This window comes from Cydia strobilella, chromosome 18 (genome assembly GCF_947568885.1).
Source record: "Cydia strobilella chromosome 18, ilCydStro3.1, whole genome shotgun sequence".
In the NCBI taxonomy this organism is placed as follows: domain Eukaryota; kingdom Metazoa; phylum Arthropoda; class Insecta; order Lepidoptera; family Tortricidae; genus Cydia; species Cydia strobilella.
This window is the reverse complement of record NC_086058.1, coordinates 12,756,809-12,781,789: the sequence shown is the minus strand read 5'-3', so window position 1 is coordinate 12,781,789 and position 24,981 is coordinate 12,756,809. Positions and strand designations below refer to the sequence as shown.

The window sequence follows — 24,981 nt, the reverse complement described above, 5'->3', positions numbered from 1 at the left end:
GGCGGTTAGTGCAGTCTGGAGACACTGGAACTCCATTCACATGGAGTCAAGAGGTACTGTATATAACATATTTTAAGTAGTCAGTAAGTTGCTAACGTAGAAAATCCTCCTTTTTGAAACGGACGGCTAAAGAATGGAATGCGCTCCCGCCATCTGTATTCCCTGATCAATATGACCTCGGTCCCTTTAAATTAAAATAAATTAAATTAAATTAAATAAATTAAATAATTATTTATTTCAGAAATTCAATTTCCATAATATATTAGTAACTTATTCTATTAACTCTTAACCTATGTTAGTGACAATATCTATGTATGTAATCTATCTATACTTTAACTATTATAACCATGTAGGCTACTCCAGTACTTCCAGAAAGCGCCATCTATCCTGTCTGCGACTGTGGCTAGGATGCTGTTAGTGCTGCCGCGCACGCGCCGCACCAGCGACGCCACCCGCTTGCGCATGATGGCGTGGAAGCCGTCGGTGCGCGCCTCCGCGAACATACCACTAGCGCTGCAATAGCGCGGCAGCCCCAACAGCATCCTAAAAGCATTATTATATTGGACGCGTAGGGCGCTGTAAGTTTTTTGAGTAAAGTTGATCCATAGGCTGCAAGTGTAAAATGACTGACAGTACGCCTTAAACAGGGTGATTTTAACGTTGCTAGTACATCTTGCGAACCTACGAATCAACATATTACTTCTTACTGCCAGCGCCCTACGCTCCCTTTCCACATCTACGTCATCTTTTAGCGATGAGGTTACCCAGTGTCCCAAGTACTTAAATTCTCTTACGACTTTAAGTGGAGTGCCATTCAGTCTCACTGGAGGTAACATTAGGTCGTCTAATTGGACGGTTCTTCCTCTGAAGACTAGCAGCTCACTTTTAGAGACATTGTACTTGAGACCCTGGGCCTCCGCATACCGCTCACAAACACTTACTAGCATCCTAAGGGCGTCGATCGATGGGCTCAGCAACACCATGTCGTCCGCGTAACTGATGTTATTTACGAAAGTTCCATCTATTGAACATCCGACCATAGTGTTGCTGAGCTCCTCGATCAGCCGATTGACGTATAGGCTGAAGAGTCTGGGCGACGTAAGCCCCCCCTGCCTGACGCCGCACTCCAACCTATACTCATCGGATAGCGAACCCGCCCACTTTACGACATTGGTTTGGTGGCCGTACCAAAATCTAAAAAGTTCTACCAATTCCCCGGGTAATGACGTCTCCTCGTACAGTTTTTGCCAAAGTCTGTTATAGGACACCAAATCGAAGGCTTTCGAGAGATCAAGAAAACACGCAAAAACTGGTGTTTTCCTATCTGTGTAGTATCGGACAGTGTGCTTAAGACAAAGGACTGCCGTCTCCGTGGACAAGCCCGACCGAAATCCAAATTGTGCGTCATGAAGCACCGTGTGCTTTTCCAACTGTTTGTCCAGCACACTGTCCAACACCTTTGCTACAATGGTAGCCAACGAAATGGGCCTATAATTTTTAATGTCCGAGGTGTCTCCTGTACGGTTTTTGATAATTGGTACTACCACAGTTCGCATCATATCGCTCGGTATATAAGTATGGCTGACACAGAAGCTGAAGAACATGGCGAGTACTCTAGGTAGGTGTACCCCTGCATGCTGCAGGTGCTCAATGCTAAGGGAGTCGTGACCTGGCGACTTTCCTCGCGTCATGTTCTTCACCACCGATGCCACCTCCTTGGCCGTAATTCTCATTAGAGGTCCCGCAGTGTGACTGGTCGTATCCCTATAGCCTAGTATTAAGCTCATTTTTCATTACAAAAACATAGAAGATGGGAAAATATACCTTTGTAAAACTGAAATCCTCTTCAGACGCATATTTCGTTCATAATTCCACTAAATATTCTGACAGATGAAACTTAAAGCACTTAATTCCATGCTTTACTATTTAACACTAGTGTTCTCGTTAAATTAACCCTTGTTTTTAACTTAGAAATAAACAAAAAAGGTTCAATAACAAATTGCAGCGCGCTGACAATGACACGGAGACTGACAGCTTGACAGGATGTCGAACTGACGTTTAGATGCTCCTGGTACAATATGACATGCAATAACGTTTTTGATACTACATTCTGATCGTTAAATTTACGTGTAAAAGATAGTTAAATCTTAATTTCCGGAAGTTGTTTTAAACATATTTGTTATTAATAAACGTAAAACACGTTGAAGTGAGTGAAGAATTCGGAAATAAACTAAAATTATCATAAAGTAAAATAATATATCAGATTCATACGTAATGGAGTTCAGAACGCTCCTTCTTTTATTATTTGTTTGGGCTCCTCAAACTGAACTGCTATCTATGTGTGCGTGAAATGTGGATGTCGTTGTAAATGTCTTTGTCCTTCTAAAACATCGCATGCGTGAAAGGGATAGATATCGGGGAAATCGACATTTAGTGATTGTAAACGTTAAGATATGGGCCGTAAGGATTAGTAATCACAATTGGACATATGACCTTCTTCTTGAGTCGAGCGCCGTTATGTGCCATGGGGCGAACGACCTCCTTCTCAATTCTGGTATCCTGGTACTTTTTGGATAATGTTTGTCTTAATAAGTCGCCTGTCGCTGGTCGCCTGTCGCCTGTCGCTTGTCGCCTGTCGCAAGTCGCCTGTCGCTACTAAAAGGTATAAAAGGCCGGAGTGGGCACGGGGGGATTCATTCATTCTTCAACCATCGGACTAGTCGTGACTCTGGCTTTTGGGCGTAATTTTCGTACTGGTAAGCGAAGTTTCTCTGCTACTTTTTCTGTGTTTGTTTTACTTGGAATTATCTTGGTAAATTTAAACTTAGAATTTGTGTCTGCGTTTGGTTTTACGGGGACAATATCGTCGTAACGCTGAACCTAGACTATTGTGGAGATTCTTTGCTGCTATGTATGGGTTTTATTTTATTGTAAAGTTTTCGATACTGAGTTGTTCCGAGTGCCGCCACGTTATGCAGGGACAATATCGTTGCATAGCAAGGACTTGGAATTGGTCTGCGTTTGGTTTTACGGGGACAATATCGTCGTAACGCTAAACTTGGACTATAGTGGAGATTCTTTACCGATGTGTTGTGTGTAGTGTTGAGTGCCGTGAAGAGAAATTTTCTACACTGTATTGTTCTAAGTGCCGCCACGTTATGCAGGGACAATATCGTTGCATAGCAGGTACTTGGAATTGTGTCTAGGTTTAATTTTGCGAGAAGTAATTTTCGTAATGTTAAGCTTGGATAATGGTGCCTAAGGGAATTTCACTTCTTTATTTAGTTTGTTTGTTTTGTGAGAAATTTATACTAGTAAAATTACTCTTAGTTATTTTAGTGTCTTTTCTATGGGGTCTTTTGCTATTTTTGAAGCCAGATCATTGCTTGGACTGACAGTTTGTCCAACTAAACATTCATCACGCCTGGCGGTGTTAAAGGTGATGGGTGGTTAGGAGTCTTTTAGTTCCAGGCTTGAGAGGGCCTGGCATCTCTTCTTTACCAACATAAGAGATGAACTATCTCCCAGGTCTCAAAGCCCAGCTGTTAGATGGAAGTGAGGGCATCACGTGCGTGCCATTCGGAGTAATCTGAGCTCACTAAAGTCGGCAGTAATTGGGATCTGGTCCCCTATTAAATATATTTATATATTTCGGTGCTCTGGCGCATGCTAGTGCTGATTGCGGGGAAAGATTCTGTCGTGACTATTATTATATACTTAGTCTTAGTTGCGGCAGGACTTCTCATGTGGTTGGTGCTGGTGTGTGCAAAGGGTGCCGATCCACAGATAGACACGGAATAGGGCGACTTACCTCCATTTCTTTTGGCTTGCGAGCATAGGAGGGGGAGTCAAATACACGGACCATTAGTTTTGCTTATCTCGGTTTGGTCTACCGAACTTTCCAGCTTCTAGTAGGGATACACTTGTGTATATTCCAAGGCACTAGGTCAATGGTAAGTGCGATCTGTGCTTTGGGTGTACCTAGAGTAGGGCCAGAGGGTAGGATTATAAATAGGGTAGAGTCATACACTATTTGTCTGTAGGTATTTGTGTGTAGGGTCTCTTTTATGCTTGGTCTAAGACTCTGATATGGTTGATATAAATTCTTCTTTTAAAGACTTAAAAATATGGCTTCATTAACCTAAAATATGAGTATTTAAAAGGTAAAGGATTCTTTTGCCTAAATCTTTCAAACTTTTAATTTATCTGGGGAAAATAAATTAAATTCCTATGAAATCTTTATTTTTTTATCTATTAAATTTCTGGTTTTTGGAGTAAAGACGAGGTACTGAGTTTTGCAATCAGGTTTCTAAGGTATTTGCAAAATAAATTCTTAAAATATCAAGATGGGTTTAGACAAACAGATCGTTCTGGGATAGAAGAATGGTTTGTTTTAGGGACCCCTTGGCAGGCAAGAGCAGTCCAATGGGAATTTGAGTGGAATAATGCTCAACTTGATATTTCAGTCTCATAAAATATAGCAAATAACATTAGTGCTTCGTTTATACATCTAAAAGACTAGAAATTTAGTCTATACTTTTAGTTCTGGGAATTGGGATTAGTATCCCTAGCTTTTGAACATAAAAAAGAAGTAATTTTGATTGACTGATGATACTTGGCGCTTCTTTCATCAGATCATCTAGGAATGCTTAGGTTGCGAAGCGTTGGTCTTAGCCCGTCTGGCTACAATGTTAGGATAGGTGACCCGAATGATGTTTTAAAACGGGATAAGGCCTTCTGACCCGCATCGAGCATGCGAAGCAGTACGTGTGAACTCACACATCGTTTAGAAGGCGATAGTATAATTATAACTTTTCCTAAAAAGCTAGGGTGTAAATGGGCTTATCCTGGGAGTGCTGCTTCGTATGTTATCCCGAAGGCTTAATAGGCGTAGCGGGACTTCACCAAAAACATTTTTAAACTCATTTTTCCAATAACATTTTTAACCTCATATTAACCATATATGCTGCAATTACCTAAATAATGTCATATGTAGTAAGCCTTTAACAGCATTTACATTACACAAATAGATTTAACAAAATTGTAATTTTCATCACTACGCTCGGAATACTATTTTAGAATGCTTCGCTACGCTCAGTTTTCAATTATGGAATCATTTGCTTCATTCAGGATTCGATGTGCGGCCTCACCGTAAATATGTCAATTTCCTCCCAAGCTACTATTTCTACTACTGTAACTATTAAAATATTCTTTGAATTATTCTTTAGTTTCATAATAATATATCTTCAGTACCATAAATATTTATTTCTTAAAATATAGGTAATAATAGAATAATACCAGAGTCCAAAATTTAGTCGATACTCATTAAAGAATCTAGGGTTCCGCGGTACACTTCGAGGGGTTCTAACTACTATCTAGACGATCACATGGCCAAATTTTAGGGGTAAATTCTTAAGAGGTGGTTAGCATAAGAGTAGCTTAATAGTAATAGTTGGGGTGGGTGACATTTTGGTGGAAGCCGTGACGCAGGATGTAATTTACCTGGGTTACTATGGGTTTTCAAAATATAGCTATGCAAAAGTAGCCTTTGGCTGCATTTTGGTTCCGTGACCAAGGGATCTAAAAGGTAGCCTTTGGCTACATTTTGTTGGCGTGAAATGGAGTGGGTACATTTAGTTTTGGACTCTGTTATTATTGTAGATTTAAATAAGTCTTGAAACATTGTTTATTATTAAATAGTTGCTATTTTTGTCGTGGTTTTGAATAAAAGTCATGAAACAAATATTTTATTATTCAAAAGTTTCCATGTACACATAAATAAAATAAAAATCCCTGAATTACTGTTTCATAAAAATAAGCTAGTTCTACTATTTTCATTTCTTTTCTAGCCGTAGGGTGGGGATTCCTTTTCACATTCACGAGCTAGGATGTGTGTCGTCATAAAAATCAATTGTAGATTCATTCTCTTGCGTTCTTGATATCTGAAAAATAAAATAGCATAATTAAAACTCATATAGTATAACTTTATCACTTAAAATGGCTATTTTAAGCAAAAACTTTCGCTTATTTCCCGCGCGTCATAGATTCGTTAAGAATTAGCTCCTTCGCAGGTACCAATAATAACAATGAAATAAATAAATAAATATTTCGGAACAGCTTCAAATATCAATCTAACCTCAGTGTAAGCAAACGCGGACGGTCTATAGCGTTGGAGGGTCTGCCATCTAGTGGCCTGAATCGGAAACATAAATATGCACATTGACAAAGAAAGTGCTGCCATCTACCGTTCTCGTTCGTTTTCTTTAGCATAGTGGGGGCCGCCACCTTGTGGGTTACATCGGAAGCATAAGCTTCACATTTACATTTCATACCAAAAATCTGACTGCTTATGTGCTGCCCCCTATATAATTGCATTGCCCTCTAGTTCATGCACGCTCCCTATACTAGGCGGCGTAGTGCATACCTATATTGATAAAGTACATACATAAATAAATAAATAATATTCAAGACTTGGGAGCACATATTTGTGGTAATATACACGTAGGTGCATGCCTCTGTCAGGCTACATTTATAGACAGGATCGCTACCGCCGTTGCCAATAGTCTAGAAAGCTTATCTAAGATAACCTAGGCTAAGATAACTACTTGTGTAAGTAGGTATGCTTTAGTTGAAAAATTATGGGGGCGTGTAATTGTCCACTTACACGCAAAAATACTAAGGAAGAGGGGGCGTATTCTGTAACTTTCTTATTCTCCTATTTTGAATGCCGACAACGCGTTTGCAACCCTTTTGGTTTTGCGTTGCGACGGTTATCACTTACATTCAAGTAGCCCGGCTGTTCTTTGCCTTCCATATTGGGAAAAAAGTAGCTATTCACAATTTATTATTTGAGCTTGGCTCTAAGGAACAATCACATATATGTTAGAACTGAGTTCACGTTGATTGGTGTATGTAGACATCATACATTTGCTACTGTAGAATATATGTGTATCTATGGATGTATGAACAAGGATTTGAGTGGGTACGCCTGACAAGCACAGTTATCTACGCACATGTTAGGAAATTTAGTCTAAAATATCAAGTAATAGTACATCATACAATTATTATTAGAAATTTAGTGGGACATACACATATGTATAGACATTTATCTATATACTCTTTAGTACGGAACCCTAAGTCTCAATATTTACCAGGAATAGCGTTGAAATGTGTATAGTTTACTGTTATAGTCATTACAATTGTCTACTGGGCATCTGTGCCTTGTTCTCGCTCAAATAATTTCATGAAAATCGTTTAATATATGTTACGCACTAAGGCATCTGGACGAATGTGGTGCATACATAAGCGTAGTTGTAGTATATGTATTATCATAGGTTGATTTAGGATTACAGTACTGATCTGCTGACAGTATTTTTCGATCGTGTTCTGATTACAGTAAAATAATAATATATAGTTGTTTACGTTAGCATTCTAAGTACCTAACATGGAGAAGGAACATTAGGCTCATTTTTCTGTAGTATGCAGTGTAGACGGCAGCTATCGTTGCAGCAAAATTCTTGAAATACGGCCTTTGAACTGGAGTATTGAAGTATCAGTAGCCCTTTGTAGCCTGAAATAAAATATACAAATGTTAGCAATCTCAGTTAATGAAGAGTAAAAATAATTAGCCTTAGTCAGTTTTAGCTGGGCAAAACAACAATATTTTTCTTCAGACATCCATTCGCGGGGGCGCGTCATTACTTTTAAGTCTTGTGAAGTGTCTTGAAATATGAGGCTACTTCAACGAAACCAGTCTGCATTTAGTCAGGTACGCAATCGCATGTACTCTCCCAAATTTCGGCGATGTTATGATAACTTAATAAAAATATATACAAATACATCTATGGGAAATTTTAGATTTCATAGGCAGTGTTTAAATTTTTCAAAATCCAAAAAAGTTTGAGAATCTTTGCTTTACAGGACTCATTTCCAGGGTTAGTTCATAGATAAGCTAGTTTAAGTGTTTACTAAGTCGACAGAGTTAGCATAAGGTATGTTAGGCTAAATAACAGTTTTCATCTCTCTGCTTTTTCACCGGGAAGTCACAGTTCAGGTTTTTGGAATATTAATTTCAGACTTAAGTCATGAGTTTTTTTTTAAGCCTATAATAATAAGTTTTGTATTTATATAATGAAATAAGATATCTTTCATAAGAAGAAGCAGTCGGTAGATGTACATTGAAGTCAACTGAATAAACAATGCTGTGGCTCAGACAGTCCTCCGAGAAACACTGAAATTAAAAATGTTAAAAGTTAAGTTCAAGTATGCTGTATTTATTAGTCTAAGTGTTTATTATTCATTAGAGGTAGGGTCTTCACAGTTAAGTAAGAAAAGTAAGAATAAACAGTTCAGATTATTACTTTTTGAACAATGAAAAACTTAAGTTTATTTTATTTTTAAGTAGGACTTGGTTTAAAAATTGCGTTCTAGATGGCATAGTAGTTAGTTATAGTCGTACTTACTAGGGAATTGTCGAAACATTTGGAAGGACCCATGAAGGCAACAATGGAAATTTTCTTCGCTCGACTTGAAATACCACGGTCGGCCGGCAACTAGGTTGTTTGCTGAAAAATTCGGCATATATTGGTAAATTTATTGCAATAGAGGAATAGTTATTACCAGTTAAATAAATGAGTAGATAGTTAACATTAAAATGATATTTAGTGTCCACTCCGGAAAAATTAAGGCGCTCACTCCAAATGGTTAAGTCGCTCAGTCTAAAATGATTAATGCATAGGCAAGTAGAAATAAATTGTGGCAACAGATAGTATAATTTAAGAATGTGTTTCTGAAAATTGCTTCCAATATTTAATTAATTCAGCAGGGAAAAAGAATACATGTCAGTAAGTGAGCAAGTATGTAATATTGATAAAGAGCCTTCTTGAATGATAAATGGTTTGTGCTGACAGAAGGGTCTTAGGTCCACATATTTTAAGTTGTTAAACAACAGCGGGTTCCTTGTTAAGAGAAAATACATATTCATTACTAGCAACCTGCCTCGACTTCGCAAGGATTACGCAAGACCTCAGCTAGTTATATACCTAAACCTTTTTCAAAAATTACTCTACTCATAGGCGAAAACCACATTAAAATCCATCCATTAATTTTAGAGTTTGTTGCGAACATACATACACACAGACAGACACAGCAGGGACTCTGTTTTATAAAGTGTAGTGATAAATTGCCATTAACTGGCCAAGAAATTTGTTTAATTTTAGCTAACATATTGCACTTTCAAGTTCAAAAAGCCTTATTTCAGAGAAAAAAATTGCCAATTATCTTTTCTAGAGCGACAACATTTTTTTTTTAAATCCATATACAGTAGGACCAGCTGAGAGTATTTGAATGTTTACAGAGTACTTACTTTTAAAACCAGCAAAGGGAGTTCTCACAGCATAATTACAACTTCTGTCTTCGACAACAGTCATGTATGTTAAGCACCGGGAAACATTTCAATAGTTTTCAGCTTGCTGAAAAAAAAAATAACACTGATTTTTACTTTGATCCTTTTCGGTTTTCAATAAAAGAAAAGTCATGTTGTTGCACAAAGCATAATAATAAGGCAACATAACACGTCACACATAAGCATTTCAAGTAAAGTGATAGATAGTGGTGGAATGGGAGATTCAAAAGCTAGGTTGTAACAGTTAAGATCAGTCCGAAAAGTAGATTAAATGAAAAATAGGACAAATTTCCAACAAATATTTTCTGATTAGTGATATAGTAGTGTTTTAACAGCTTTCAAACAGCAGTAACTTGTCTAAAAGAAGAAACAAGAACGTAATCTTACCTTGTTTGAAGCGACGATTTTCAACTATTAATCTATTTCATCCGCACTGTGTGGGCTCATTTAGAAATCTGTTGTGCAGTCTAAAATTTGTATTTGTTTGAGGACACTGGGAGCATCGTTTGTTTGACGGGAAAATTCACTGTTCATTCCATAACATGTTAAGTACTTCCATTTTGTTAGACGTTTGAAATATATTTGTCCGATTTCGCGAAAACGTTATGAAACCCTAGGAGAATATTCTTTGTTTTGAAATTCTGTCATTAAATTTAGTTCAGCAATGTATTTTTGCCGTAGTAATCTGATAAAAGTCATCTTATGAAGGAAAAATTAGATTAAATAACAGGATCCGAAATATGGCGGATTGGTGGCAGCGAAAGTATACCATAGACAAAAAAATAATAATTTAGAGCTAGAAAAGGAAAGAGGAACGTTCCATCTTACTCTAGAAATAGTTTATGGTTTAAGATTAAATGATCAATTATTGACTTTTTCACATTGTATAAAAGCGTTTTTACCATTCAAATGATTTTACATAAAAATTAAAAACCTTAGATGATATAATATTAGCGTTTTTGTTAATTTTAATCTTAATTTACTAGCGCCATCTATAGGGGTCCTATATCTAAGTCAGCTTCATGAGCTATAGACAAGTTATTTTCGAAATCATTCTTTGAATCCGACCAATTTGTGTAGGTCCTGTTTGGTGTATTGTCAGGAGTGTCAGAACGTGTTTTTAATTTCGTCGCATAGTGTATGCGTGCGTGTTGCTGGTCGTAGGAAATGTATGTGTGCGTGTGGTCATAGAGAATGACGTTTATGCAAAAGGACGAGTTCGCACGATCAATTTCATTTAGTATCGAATATAATTAATAAATAAATTGCCATTTTTATTTATGCAGTAAAAGATAGTCTTCCTGTTGATAAATCTTACCAAGTTATATAATTTGAAATACATGTAAGGTTAGAGCCAGTTAGTATCGTACTTAAGACATCTTTGAGTTGCAATGATCGAATTAATTTGTAGATGACGGTTTCTTTTATTATTGTTATTCCATATTTTAAGGTTGATTATTATTATTCATCGATTGCTATAAAATATCATTCATTTTAATAATGTGTAATTGTTTTAATAAAATTTGTCAAAGGACTGTCTCATTTCAAGTGTAGACAGAGAGAGTCATACTGTCTTTGTCTTGCACTAGTGCTGGCACCTAAAAGAAAAGGATGAGTATAGACAATGTAGATTTTTAAGCCCGCGACATTATTAAGCCCGGTTTACATTCCTGTGCGAGCCACAAGCAGTCATGGGACGCGAATGTAAATCTAGTATTATAGTGTGTAAGTAACGTAAGTAAATGACATTCGTTAATGGTGTTGCTACTTGACAATGACGGGTTATAGTTGACGTTATTCGTATATTTTGCTAAATATAAGAAAAATAAAGAAAATCAATTCTAAAAAATCGATAAAGTAAAATACAATTCAACGGCAAGCGCGGGGTTCAAGTTTTTTTTTAAGGTCCTTCCACACTCATTCGCGACGCATAGTTTGGAGCGCGATTATGGAAGACAGCTTTTTACGCATACATTTTCGAGATTACCGCCGTTTTTACTGACGAACGTGACTATCAAGTTATAGTTTCGAATTTAAAAGAGAAATTACGACTGAAACGTTTGTTGACAGTTGAATGAGACCCGTATGCCCGTGAACATCGCGTTACTGGTTCTAGTTTTTTTTTAAGTCAATTTAATCGTAAAGATTTAACTTAAAGTGGGTTTTAATTATTAAAAGCTTTTGTGAAACAAATGAAGAACACTGACAAGTTTAGTTTAGCCGCATATAAACAAAGTAGGCCATGAAATCAGGGTAAATCAGTTATGATCAGTTATGTCGGTCTTGTAAACAAGACAACTTTGTTTTGAACAAGAAATATGGTATTAGGTGTCAGGGTGAAATAAATAGTGTTTTTAGACAAATACGAATGCAGGACCTATCTCGGACAAGGTTTATAAATTAGCGGAAATGCGTATTTGAGTGAAAATAGTTATTTATGTGCGCGAGTATCATTGTTTTATTTTTCATTTGCTAAAGTGAAATACGTAGTGTACGTGTTGTGTATTTTGTAAGTCAGAAAGCACGAAAATATGTGCATCAGTTAAGTGTAACATGTGTAACAGAGTGAGGAATGTACATAGGTGAGTACGAATATTTTGACGAACTCGGAGAAACATTTCGGAATTTTAATATACAGACTTGTTGGGTTTTCTATCTACGTAAAAATTAATTAGTAGTGCTTTTCAAAAAAAAATCCGTAATTGTTTGCAGTGTATGTGTATACTTGCGTTCGGTTTAGGGGTTTTCTTAAGAAAAATAAAAATCTTTTAGTTGGTTATTATCTTATTGTGTGCGTAAAACATGTGGAAAAAATAAAAGAAATCTAAAAAGTGTTCTTTTGAAAGCCATTGCTAAATTTGTCAAATTTCCTAACGCTCTGATAGTCTAGTGATCTCTAGGGCAGATAAATGTATGGGATATATAATCTTATAAGATCCAAGTTCGTATCTCGCATAGTGAATAAGTTTCAACTTTTATGTATTTTTTGTGAACTGGGTTAATTTATATTAGACAAATGTTGCAATTTTTTACTTTGCTTTGGAACGTTTTAGGGCTTCATTTCTATTTAAGTTGTTTTAGTTCCATAATCTGTTGTCTTTCAAAATTCTTTAAATCTTATTTATACCAGTTATTATGGTTATGCACTTGTGCAGTGTTAGTAGGATAAGTACTTGGTTCCTAGGATACCTAAAAGTCTAAAAGTGTTATGATTCAAGTCTAGTGTGGTTTATTGTGAGTGTGAATTATAGTGTAAAAAAATAGTGGTTACATGTTTTCAAGAGTACAATACAAAACTCTAGTGTAGTGGGAAAGGTGAATATTTGTGCTGTCAATTTGTAAAACAAGAGACATCGTGGCCGGTCTTCAAGACGCTCGTGTAACCAAGCAAAGACAACCACTGTTTTCCTGTTGCCACCGTCATAAGGACTGCAGAGAAATTTCAAGACAATCTACGGGATAAAAACACCGACCAAGGAAGAATGAACACAAGTTTTGAACTTTCAATGGAAAATTTATATTTGTAACTTACATTTTTTATTTTTTATTCTACTATTTTAATATGAGGTAGCTAAAAATCAAATAAAAAAAAAATAGGAAATGTTTTATGTTATAAATTTTGAAACCCGATCTGACATGAAGGGATATTGTTGTTGTATGTTTGTGGTGTGGATGCTGTGGGGTTTGTTAATGATCATAGGTGGATATTAAAATGAACATGTTTTGCAGCATATATGGTAGGCTCCTAAAATTTATGATTCGTCACTATCATCATCATTAGCATTATAAATATCATATGGTTTTTTATTTGAGAGTATCATTGAATTATTTTGATTGGTCAATGGGCTAATCATATAAAGGCAATGTAGTATTCATACTAGGTTTTTAGTCCAGTTTAAGTGACATAGGTAGGTTCATTAAACCAAAATTGCCCAGTATCAAGGTGTTGATACCAAAGTTGTATGACAATTAGCTAATATATGATTACTGCGTGAATATTTTTGGGAGAGCAAGGGGTTGTAAGTGGAATAAGTTGAGTGCGACTCGGGATTATATTTTCATTATTTATTTGTACAGTTAGCAGTATTATCCGTTTGTTATTTTCTTCGATGCTTCATGATTGAGGGCCACGACCATCTGAGGTCGTCATTTTGTTCATTCAAAAACCTTTCACTTTGCGCTATGCCTAGGTGTTTGTGCAGATCCTATATCCACTATCCTTATACATTTTCGGTTAGCACTTGCATAGATTATATGCAAGGTGGGGCGTTTTCTCTGCAACTAACTGTACTTCTCTAACGCTGATTTACTGCATAATGGTGTGACAATATTGAGTTTGAACAACATTGTTGAGCTAAAGACAGGGGCAAATGGGTCATGAGGTGTCATCTCCGATGTAGCTTTCAATTAAAAGTCAATGCAAAATCTAGTGAATCGTGAAAATAAGTTAAATAAGTGCATTTTTCTTTTTTTTCGCGTTAGTCAATTAATTTTAATAAACTGCTCAAATTATTTTATAAATAGTAATTAATAAATAAAAATAATAATAATAAAAAAAAATATTTTTTTAAGGGTAGGCTCTGGATGAGTGCCACAAGTTTTTTTTAAACATCTAGAACTAAAAATAATGAATTAGTATTGGATCAGGCCAGGACAGGTGTATTTGTTTAAAATTATTATTCAAGTTTTAATAAAATAATAAACTTTTTTTGTTGATTGCTTGTTGGGGCGTTGGCTGTCTGTAATCGATCGAGTAAGAGAGCGAATGAGGAAGGAAGATTATGATCTGAGTGTTTATGCTTAATGTTATGAGTGTGAGGATTTGTATGTGAGATGATGAAAGCCAATGTAGATGAATGTATTTGTGTATTGGAAAGAATGGATTGATACAGATAGACAAAAGCTTAAGGGTAATCAAAGTAAACTAGATTTGTCGGCATTTGCAAGGGGAACAAAAAGGGGGGGAAAATGGGACATCTGGTTGTAAAAGTCTTATCAGTAGGTTAAAGTCCATTGGACTAGACCCATTTAAAGGGTAGATTTTTGTAGCCAGAACTACACAAGGTAATAAGCCCAATACGAAACTCTACACACCTTGGCTTGGATGGGATATATCCGACATTCGACATATTTTGATGGGCCGTGAGCGTCTAGAAAGGGCGAGGCTCTTTTCAAGAGATTAATGAAGTACAATTATGTTTTCATGGAAGTGAGGTATATTATTGAGCAAATAATTTTATTGTTATTTATTTTGGTTAAGCGATGCTTTAGTTTAGACGAAAAGATTTTATCATACCATGATGAGGTATTTATTTGTGTCAAATTTAAGTTTGTTTTATATAAAAAAAAACACCCAAACAAACTTAAGTCGGTATATTTTATTCAAGTACAAGACATGCGCCGAGAAAACGTGACTGGGGGTGATAGGGCAATGGAATTTGGTTTGAATTTCTGGCAATGGAGTTTGAAGGCTTCGTACTTATAAAAATTAAAGGTCTCTTCGTTTTGCATGGAAAGTCTTTGCTGTCTCATCAGATGCTCTTCTACGGAGGGGTACGGCGCATAGAGGGAAGGAATACTCGCCGCTGCCGGGATGAACTGGCAAGGACGGGTTATTAGAACCTACCGGACTCACAACCTGGTATTTCTGGCGGAGCGAAGTTTCTGGGGAAAGAGTCATCATTATTCATTGACAGAGTTCTAATGAACTGATTTCAGAGCTGAGTCACTAGCGGTCACTTAGTATTGGAATACACACTACACGTTTAGAAAAGGGGGGAAATTTCCGACTAATCTAGAGTAGATTGAAGTTTTTTATAAATTACTGTAATAATTTCTAATAAACTTAAATCGGGGGCGGCTGTGACTGGTCGTATCCCTATAGCCTAGTATTAAGCTCATTTTTCATTACAAAAACATAGAAGATGGGAAAATATACCTTTGTAAAACTGAAATCCTCTTCAGACGCATATTTCGTTCATAATTCCACTAAATATTCTGACAGATGAAACTTGAAGCACTTAATTCCATGCTTTACTATTTAACACTAGTGTTCTCGTTAAATTAACCCTTGTTTTTAACTTAGAAATAAACAAAAAAGGTTCAATAACAAATTGCAGCGCGCTGACAATGACACGGAGACTGACAGCTTGACAGGATGTCGAACTGACGTTTAGATGCTCCTGGTACAATATGACATGCAATAACGTTTTTGATACTACATTCTGATCGTTAAATTTACGTGTAAAAGATAGTTAAATCTTAATTTCCGGAAGTTGTTTTAAACATATTTGTTATTAATAAACGTAAAACACGTTGAAGTGAGTGAAGAATTCGGAAATAAACTAAAATTATCATAAAGTAAAATAATATATCAGATTCATACGTAATGGAGTTCAGAACGCTCCTTCTTTTATTATTTGTTTGGGCTCCTCAAACTGAACTGCTATCTATGTGTGCGTGAAATGTGGATGTCGTTGTAAATGTCTTTGTCCTTCTAAAACATCGCATGCGTGAAAGGGATAGATATCGGGGAAATCGACATTTAGTGATTGTAAACGTTAAGATATGGGCCGTAAGGATTAGTAATCACAATTGGACATATGACCTTCTTCTTGAGTCGAGCGCCGTTATGTGCCATGGGGCGAACGACCTCCTTCTCAATTCTGGTATCCTGGTACTTTTTGGATAATGTTTGTCTTAATAAGTCGCCTGTCGCCTGTCGCCTGTCGCCTGTCGCTGGTCGCCTGTCGCCTGTCGCTTGTCGCCTGTCGCAAGTCGCCTGTCGCTACTAAAAGGTATAAAAGGCCGGAGTGGGCACGGGGGGATTCATTCATTCTTCAACCATCGGACTAGTCGTGACTCTGGCTTTTGGGCGTAATTTTCGTACTGGTAAGCGAAGTTTCTCTGCTACTTTTTCTGTGTTTGTTTTACTTGGAATTATCTTGGTAAATTTAAACTTAGAATTTGTGTCTGCGTTTGGTTTTACGGGGACAATATCGTCGTAACGCTGAACCTAGACTATTGTGGAGATTCTTTGCTGCTATGTATGGGTTTTATTTTATTGTAAAGTTTTCGATACTGAGTTGTTCCGAGTGCCGCCACGTTATGCAGGGACAATATCGTTGCATAGCAAGGACTTGGAATTGGTCTGCGTTTGGTTTTACGGGGACAATATCGTCGTAACGCTAAACTTGGACTATAGTGGAGATTCTTTACCGATGTGTTGTGTGTAGTGTTGAGTGCCGTGAAGAGAAATTTTCTACACTGTATTGTTCTAAGTGCCGCCACGTTATGCAGGGACAATATCGTTGCATAGCAGGTACTTGGAATTGTGTCTAGGTTTAATTTTGCGAGAAGTAATTTTCGTAATGTTAAGCTTGGATAATGGTGCCTAAGGGAATTTCACTTCTTTATTTAGTTTGTTTGTTTTGTGAGAAATTTATACTAGTAAAATTACTCTTAGTTATTTTAGTGTCTTTTCTATGGGGTCTTTTGCTATTTTTGAAGCCAGATCATTGCTTGGACTGACAGTTTGTCCAACTAAACATTCATCACGCCTGGCGGTGTTAAAGGTGATGGGTGGTTAGGAGTCTTTTAGTTCCAGGCTTGAGAGGGCCTGGCATCTCTTCTTTACCAACATAAGAGATGAACTATCTCCCAGGTCTCAAAGCCCAGCTGTTAGATGGAAGTGAGGGCATCACGTGCGTGCCATTCGGAGTAATCTGAGCTCACTAAAGTCGGCAGTAATTGGGATCTGGTCCCCTATTAAATATATTTATATATTTCGGTGCTCTGGCGCATGCTAGTGCTGATTGCGGGGAAAGATTCTGTCGTGACTATTATTATATACTTAGTCTTAGTTGCGGCAGGACTTCTCATGTGGTTGGTGCTGGTGTGTGCAAAGGGTGCCGATCCACAGATAGACACGGAATAGGGCGACTTACCTCCATTTCTTTTGGCTTGCGAGCATAGGAGGGGGAGTCAAATACACGGACCATTAGTTTTGCTTATCTCGGTTTGGTCTACCGAACTTTCCAGCTTCTAGTAGGGATACACTTGTGTATATTCCAAGGCACTAGGTCAATGGTAAGTGCGATCTGTGCTTTGGGTGTACCTAGAGTAGGGCCAGAGGGTAGGATTATAAATAGGGTAGAGTCATACACTATTTGTCTGTAGGTATTTGTGTGTAGGGTCTCTTTTATGCTTGGTCTAAGACTCTGATATGGTTGATATAAATTCTTCTTTTAAAGACTTAAAAATATGGCTTCATTAACCTAAAATATGAGTATTTAAAAGGTAAAGGATTCTTTTGCCTAAATCTTTCAAACTTTTAATTTATCTGGGGAAAATAAATTAAATTCCTATGAAATCTTTATTTTTTTATCTATTAAATTTCTGGTTTTTGGAGTAAAGACGAGGTACTGAGTTTTGCAATCAGGTTTCTAAGGTATTTGCAAAATAAATTCTTAAAATATCAAGATGGGTTTAGACAAACAGATCGTTCTGGGATAGAAGAATGGTTTGTTTTAGGGACCCCTTGGCAGGCAAGAGCAGTCCAATGGGAATTTGAGTGGAATAATGCTCAACTTGATATTTCAGTCTCATAAAATATAGCAAATAACATTAGTGCTTCGTTTATACATCTAAAAGACTAGAAATTTAGTCTATACTTTTAGTTCTGGGAATTGGGAAAAGGGATTAGTATCCCTAGCTTTTGAACATAAAAAAGAAGTAATTTTGATTGACTGATGATACTTGGCGCTTCTTTCATCAGATCATCTAGGAATGCTTAGGTTGCGAAGCGTTGGTCTTAGCCCGTCTGGCTACAATGTTAGGATAGGTGACCCGAATGATGTTTTAAAACGGGATAAGGCCTTCTGACCCGCATCGAGCATGCGAAGCAGTACGTGTGAACTCACACATCGTTTAGAAGGCGATAGTATAATTATAACTTTTCCTAAAAAGCTAGGGTGTAAATGGGCTTATCCTGGGAGTGCTGCTTCGTATGTTATCCCGAAGGCTTAATAGGCGTAGCGGGACTTCACCAAAAACATTTTTAAACTCATTTTTCCAATAACATTTTTAACCTCATATTAACCATATATGCTGCAATTACCTAAATAATGTCATATGTAGTAAGCCTTTAACAGCATTTACATTACACAAATAGATTTAACAAAATTGTAATATTAATTTCATCACTACGCTCGGAATACTATTTTAGAATGCTTCGCTACGCTCAGTTTTCAATTATGGAATCATTTGCTTCATTCAGGATTCGATGTGCGGCCTCACCGTAAATATGTCAATTTCCTCCCAAGCTACTATTTCTACTACTGTAACTATTAAAATATTCTTTGAATTATTCTTTAGTTTCATAATAATATATCTTCAGTACCATAAATATTTATTTCTTAAAATATAGGTAATAATAGAATAATACCAGAGTCCAAAATTTAGTCGATACTCATTAAAGAATCTAGGGTTCCGCGGTACACTTCGAGGGGTTCTAACTACTATCTAGACGATCACATGGCCAAATTTTAGGGGTAAATTCTTAAGAGGTGGTTAGCATAAGAGTAGCTTAATAGTAATAGTTGGGGTGGGTGACAGCAGGCACACACCTCATTGGAGATGGGTCCCCACAGGGCCCCATGGGACACTCAACCTTAAAATGTTTCTGAAACAAATCAGCTATCTTATTAGGCTCGCTAACACCCTCTACACTCACAGGAAGGCCCGCCCTCGGTCTCAATTTATTGGTTTGCTTCCAGAAATTTTTAAAATTTTTATTAGAATGGTGTGTAGCTAAAATGTCCATTTTAATTTGCTCTGCATTGTTCTGACACCATTTTAATTTGTCCTTGAAAGCTTTTCGAGTTTCAGCCATGTTCATATAAGCAACCCCGGCCCTTGGTTTTCCACACATGACCCAATTTTGAAACCCAAGCCGAGCCTCCGCGTGAGCTTGACGTACATGTTTGTTCCAACCTACCACATGACGCTTCTTATTCGATCTCTTGTCAATATAACTATAACTAGCGGCACCCCCGAGAATATTAATGATATTTGCGTACAAGTTGTCAATATATAACCTATGCTCATTATTGTTACATTTTCTGTCAGTACATTCGGTAAATTCAATTGGAAAGTCAATACATTTAAATTTCTCATTGCAATAATTCTCATATAATGTCAATTGTTCTACGTCACGCTCTCCCCAAATAATCCTATTACATACTATATTACTTGTTACATTATTATTTCTGATTAAATTTAAATTACAAACTAATTCTAAGGGATGATGGTCCGACCAGTACACGTCATAATGTATTTTTACACTCCGTATTATTCCCCGTGCCGCGTCAGATACTACACAGTGGTCCAACCAGCTTTTAGAGCCATTAATATCACTAACATAAGTGTATGTATCCGAGGTCACTCCTAGAAAGTCTATGTCCGCACACTGCCACCTAACCTCCGCACAAAAGTCTAATAACTCCTTACCGAATCGTCTGCCCGGGTGAGCGTTGAAGTCCCCTAATATGAACACGGAGTCTATCTGACACTCTTCCACTATTGCCGCCATTTCACCTAGGCATTCCGTAAATTCGGTAAGAGTCTCCGCTGAATCGACGGGCATGTACACAGAGAACACTAAGAGCGAGCGATCCGATAACACTATCTTTACAGCACAGAGTCGCGCACTTTTACAATGCACTATCGAAACCGATGTAAATAAACATTTACGCCACAACAGTGCCACACCGCCGTACGGCCTACCGCGTAAAATACCGGCTCCCGTATCCACCGCCGATTTCCCTGTGAACTCGAAATCGTCGTCAATGCCACCTACAAATGGGATGTCCTCGGGTAACAGCCAGTGTTCCTGTATGGCTACTAGGTCAGCTGAGCGGCATAACTGCCTTACACATTCAACCGAACGAGTGATTGACCTACAATTAAAGCTTATAAGTTTAATGTTATCGTTTCCTCTATTAAGACCTTGATCCATTAAATTTATTACTATATTATTAAATTTAAAGCAAATGTGAATATGCTATTACTGAACCGGTGAGATCCATCTTAGGCCCTGTCTTCACTTTACATCAGGTGTGACTAGGGCCAATCGCCGATCAGTTTATAACAAAAAAAAATGTTTTGTGTGTTTCTAAGATTTCTATGGACTAATTATGTCTGTAATAACACTTGCATGTCTGTGCTATAAAAATCGCTGCACAGATATCTTTGTCTGGCTCTACCTATCAAACCACTTCAAATTGGCATAGGAACCGCATGAGATCAGATGCAGCCAATACAAAAGTTTGTTATTCTTCAATTGTTTACATTCACGACTAATTACATTGAGGTAGGCTGATACCATTGTAATCCGATCCATCAATTAACCTTTGAGATCTGACGGCTATGTCTGTCTTGCTTCTACTCCAGTATTTTAGCACGTGTGAGAGTGGAAGAGTATAGTGTATGGGTGCGCGTGCGACTGTGTTTTTGCGCGGCGCGATATGGGGTCTTATTGCATTTGCGTACAGAGCATTGGCAAGTCATGTTTAGACTTGTGTAATTTTGACCGCGGGGTCGGTAAGCAGTAAAAGTTAAACACCATATTTTTGAACCAAGTTAACTACACAAATGAGTTAATATTGTCTTCACCTCAGCAGCTCGAACAAGGGTACTTCGCTGCTTAAAAATAGTGAGCAAAGTCGCATTTCGTAATCGCTACGCTCGTGAAACTATTATAGTATCACGGCTCCAAATTTTTATAATAATCAAAAAATCTGAATACGTCAAACGTCAAAGGAACGAGCAGAACTATTGTTAATAGTGTTATTGTTATCGTTAATAACAAAAAATGTAAAAATCCATAACATCAAAATCCAGATAGGAAAATCTTCACCACTACTAGCATAGAGTAACTTATACTATAGCGATACTGTCATAGTAAATTTTGTAACCCTAGTAAATTCACTGCCATCTGCCGACACACTTTAAAACTAAAAATAAAGATTTATAAAAATACGATAGAATGTATTTAAGTATAGATAAATGATTTTTTTTATTTGCATTAATTATTTTTATGATTTTGACCCATGTTCTTTCACTGATATGCGTTAAAATTGTTAAATAACAAACGAAACCGTCAACGCCATCTATACGACTGTAGGCCAAAACTAGTAGCGCCCTCTGAACGAGAATCAAATTTTCTTGATTTTCGAGGTACGTTTTTTCCTTAGACTGTATCCATCTATTACTGAGTTATATCTATCTTTGCTACTAGTAAGTAGTTACTCGTTAGACGAATGGAATAACGCCTTTGTACTGGGTGGTCGGTGATAGCGGACCTTTGATACTTAACCTGGCTTTATAAAGCTTTTATTAGGTGCACTCAAGTTTAGTAGGTACAGCTTTTAAGACATTCGACTATACGCAGAACTCGAGTGCAGTTAATATAGGATTACAGCTCAAATAAGTACTTTGATGCGCGAAAACAGTGAGCAAAAGCGTTGCTCACCGCAACCGAAGACGCCTATACAATCAATTAGTGTTACTTGTTTACTTGGGTACATAATACAATATTTATTTATATATGTATGTATGTATGCATGTTTGTATATATGTAGGTATATATTGTTATTATTCTTATATGTGTAAGTGTATAAACAAAATATATATTGCTTAGAATAATTTGATTTGTGTTTCATATTTCCTCTCGCTTTCTACAATCCTGCACTAACTACACGTTTCTGTTTGACCCAATGGTTGACTGGTAGAGAATGCCTTAAGGCATTAAGTCCGCCTTTTGTACAATTTTATATCGTGCAATAAAGTTTAAATAAATAAATAAAAAAAATCAAGGACATTGATGGTGAACCACCTTAAGGGCAAAAATCGTTTAAACGTCTTGCAGACGGTCAGGCGATATCACAAAGGTGATGACCAATAGCATGGCACTTAAAAATGTGGGTGTTGAAAAAAAAAGGCTAGCTCAGCTCAGGTAAAGTTTATTGCAGTACATTGCTTGTGACGGCCGGCATTTGCAAACTAAGATAAGGAATCCAAAATGCATCCTAATTGGTTATCTTTATGGGGAGGCGAAGATTAGCCACAACAACAACTAATGAACTGTCCTTACTACCTATTGTTTGTCTCACCTATTTTAGATAGATAATCCTAAATGTGTCGTAATTGGTTATCTCTCGGAGGCGGAGTTTAGCTCGCTCGTAAGGAGCGAGGTAAAATGTTTCTAAAGTGGTTCACTGGCAATGTCCCCGATTAATGACGTCCTCAAAATGACGACGGAAGACCGCCCCACGAAGATGGGGCGCGAACGGATACAGTCTCTGCAGCAGGGATGCGGAAGAGACCCCTCACACCCTCCCAAAAGGGTATCGAGAAGAAACAACTGAACTGGGTCCCCGATTATTACTTCCGACACAGTCAGAAAGGAAGAGCTTTGCTCCTTCTGCTCTACCGACCTTCTGTAGGTGTGTGTGTACAAACGCAAGAATTAGAACAACGAAAGAGCTCGTGGACGGTCTAACCTTATGGACGGTTTTCTCCACATTTACCTTAATTAATAGGAAACATTATTTGGCAAGAAACATTGTACTCGGGAAGAGTACAATGTTTCTTGCCGAGATGAAAAGTTGTCTGTACAAAACAAGACCAGTTATTTGCACCTCGTACAAAGTTAGCTAGTTTGCTCTGAAACTTTGTACTTAAAATAGGATAAGGTTGTATACATGCCGGTAATTCGTTTATGTAGCTTCAGTTCAGATACCATAGTTAAAAAAAACAGCGAATTTAAGTTTTTCAAACAAAACTTGTTTTTGCTCTATTTCGCACTTGTAAATTCGTACGTAAGTGTGACAGGGAGGCAACACGACGAACGTGGTTCGTGGTAGGCCCTCTGATCATACATCGCCACAATCGTCAAAGTAAAACATATGTAAAAATATATTGAAATAAAACTCATAAATGTATATGATATTATTTTTAACAGTATTTTAAATATTTATATATTTTATATTTGTTGTCGTACATTATATAAATTTATGTGTATTTTTTATTATTTCATATTATATTTATTTCAACAGGGCGTGCAAAGTGGCCTCAGAAAGGTTGGCCTGGCGATGCTGTCAATGTCGATGGCTCTCGATGACAGAAAGAAAGTCAGTAGCGTGTTGTCTGTCACGTCATGTCATGTCATTACCGTTGTCATTATTGCATTTATCATTCCCATCTTCATTCATGTCAAAACAGGAAAAACTATTTTCTCCATTTATTTATATAATCCAATACAATTCTATAATACATCATATTTCTTGGATGCAGAACCTTCAAAAACTATTTTTTTTAAATATAATTATGTATTATTATTTACATGTATGAATTTGCAGTTTTTTTATAGATATTCAGTTCAACCTTCATAGTTTATAATAAAATTCAATCAGCAATGAAAAAAAATATAGTTTATTCAATCAACTGTTTATTATTAAGAAAAATAAGAATTTCCATTTATATTAACATTGCAAAAAAAATAAAGCGAAAGAAAATTATATCATTCCCTTTGCAAGGCTTGGTTTCTCAGCATTTTCTGTAAATAATGTTCATTCCCATCCCATTTCACTTGACATTAATATTGCCCGACGCGAGCTACGGTACTTTGCCGCACATGCAAGGGATACAATATCATTACCAGCATGCGCCGAGGAATGATGTACAGATTGTGATCGATTGACATTTCCATGCAGGCATGAGAATTTTCGTGTGAATAATGGTAAGCATCTATTCTTTTTCTGAAATTTTATGCTTTGATTTTCTGATATTTTGTGATATATGCACTTGATATTTTACACATTGTCGATTATCTATCGATATAGTCTATTGAGTTTCTGTTGCAGTCAATAAGTATTTACCCTTTTAAGTACACATTAGAATTTATTAAATAAGCAATTGATTTTAAATTAGAGACACAGCAGGTTCCATCTTACCACAAACAAACAGATTGAAACGGTACCTATAATACAGAACGCCCAAAAATACGTTAAAAAGGATTTTATAGGAATACTTTGCTTACAAAATGTCAATATAAATTAAAAGGTCAATCATTTAACTAAAACAAAACGTATTATCTTCAAAATATTCTGCTTTAGCGTTGATACACAAATGCAAACGTTTGTTAAAAAAAGTTGTTACCGTATTTTTTTGCCACCCTGTATTTTATGTGTTACCTAGGTACTTATGTTTGGGAATATGAAATTGGCTGTCTACTGTATATATTTTGTTAGAAACAGTCAGCCAATGCATATTTCATGAACATATAGGCACAATATGTATGTAAAACCAAAAAAACCGCCTAAACGCAAGCAGATCCGCGAATTAAATTACGTCTAGCGATGCTCAAGGCCGTATATTAGGTGCGTGCTAACTCAAGGTTTATAGAAACATAAGATTTTAGCACGTCAAGTGACAAATAGGCCGGTACAGCAAATTTGCTAATCACACACAAGATTGATGTTATGGGGAAATCCGAATGTTGACATTGTCGATTTTTA

General features: G+C 36.8%; 2 protein-coding genes across 2 annotated transcripts in view; one reads left to right on the top strand and one right to left on the bottom strand.

Annotated features, from left to right (window-relative positions):
* Window positions 1-24,981, top strand: part of LOC134749553 (transient receptor potential cation channel trpm) — a 308,269-nt gene that overhangs the window by 5,668 nt on the left and 277,620 nt on the right. Inside the window, exon 2 of the mRNA XM_063684539.1 lies at window positions 23,521-23,595. Coding sequence (XP_063540609.1) covers window positions 23,521-23,595 — 75 coding nt within the window. The remainder of the gene's footprint in view (window positions 1-23,520; window positions 23,596-24,981) is intronic.
* LOC134749576 (5-formyltetrahydrofolate cyclo-ligase) overlaps window positions 1-24,981 on the bottom strand; it is a 54,197-nt gene that overhangs the window by 15,409 nt on the left and 13,807 nt on the right. The window lies entirely within an intron of this gene.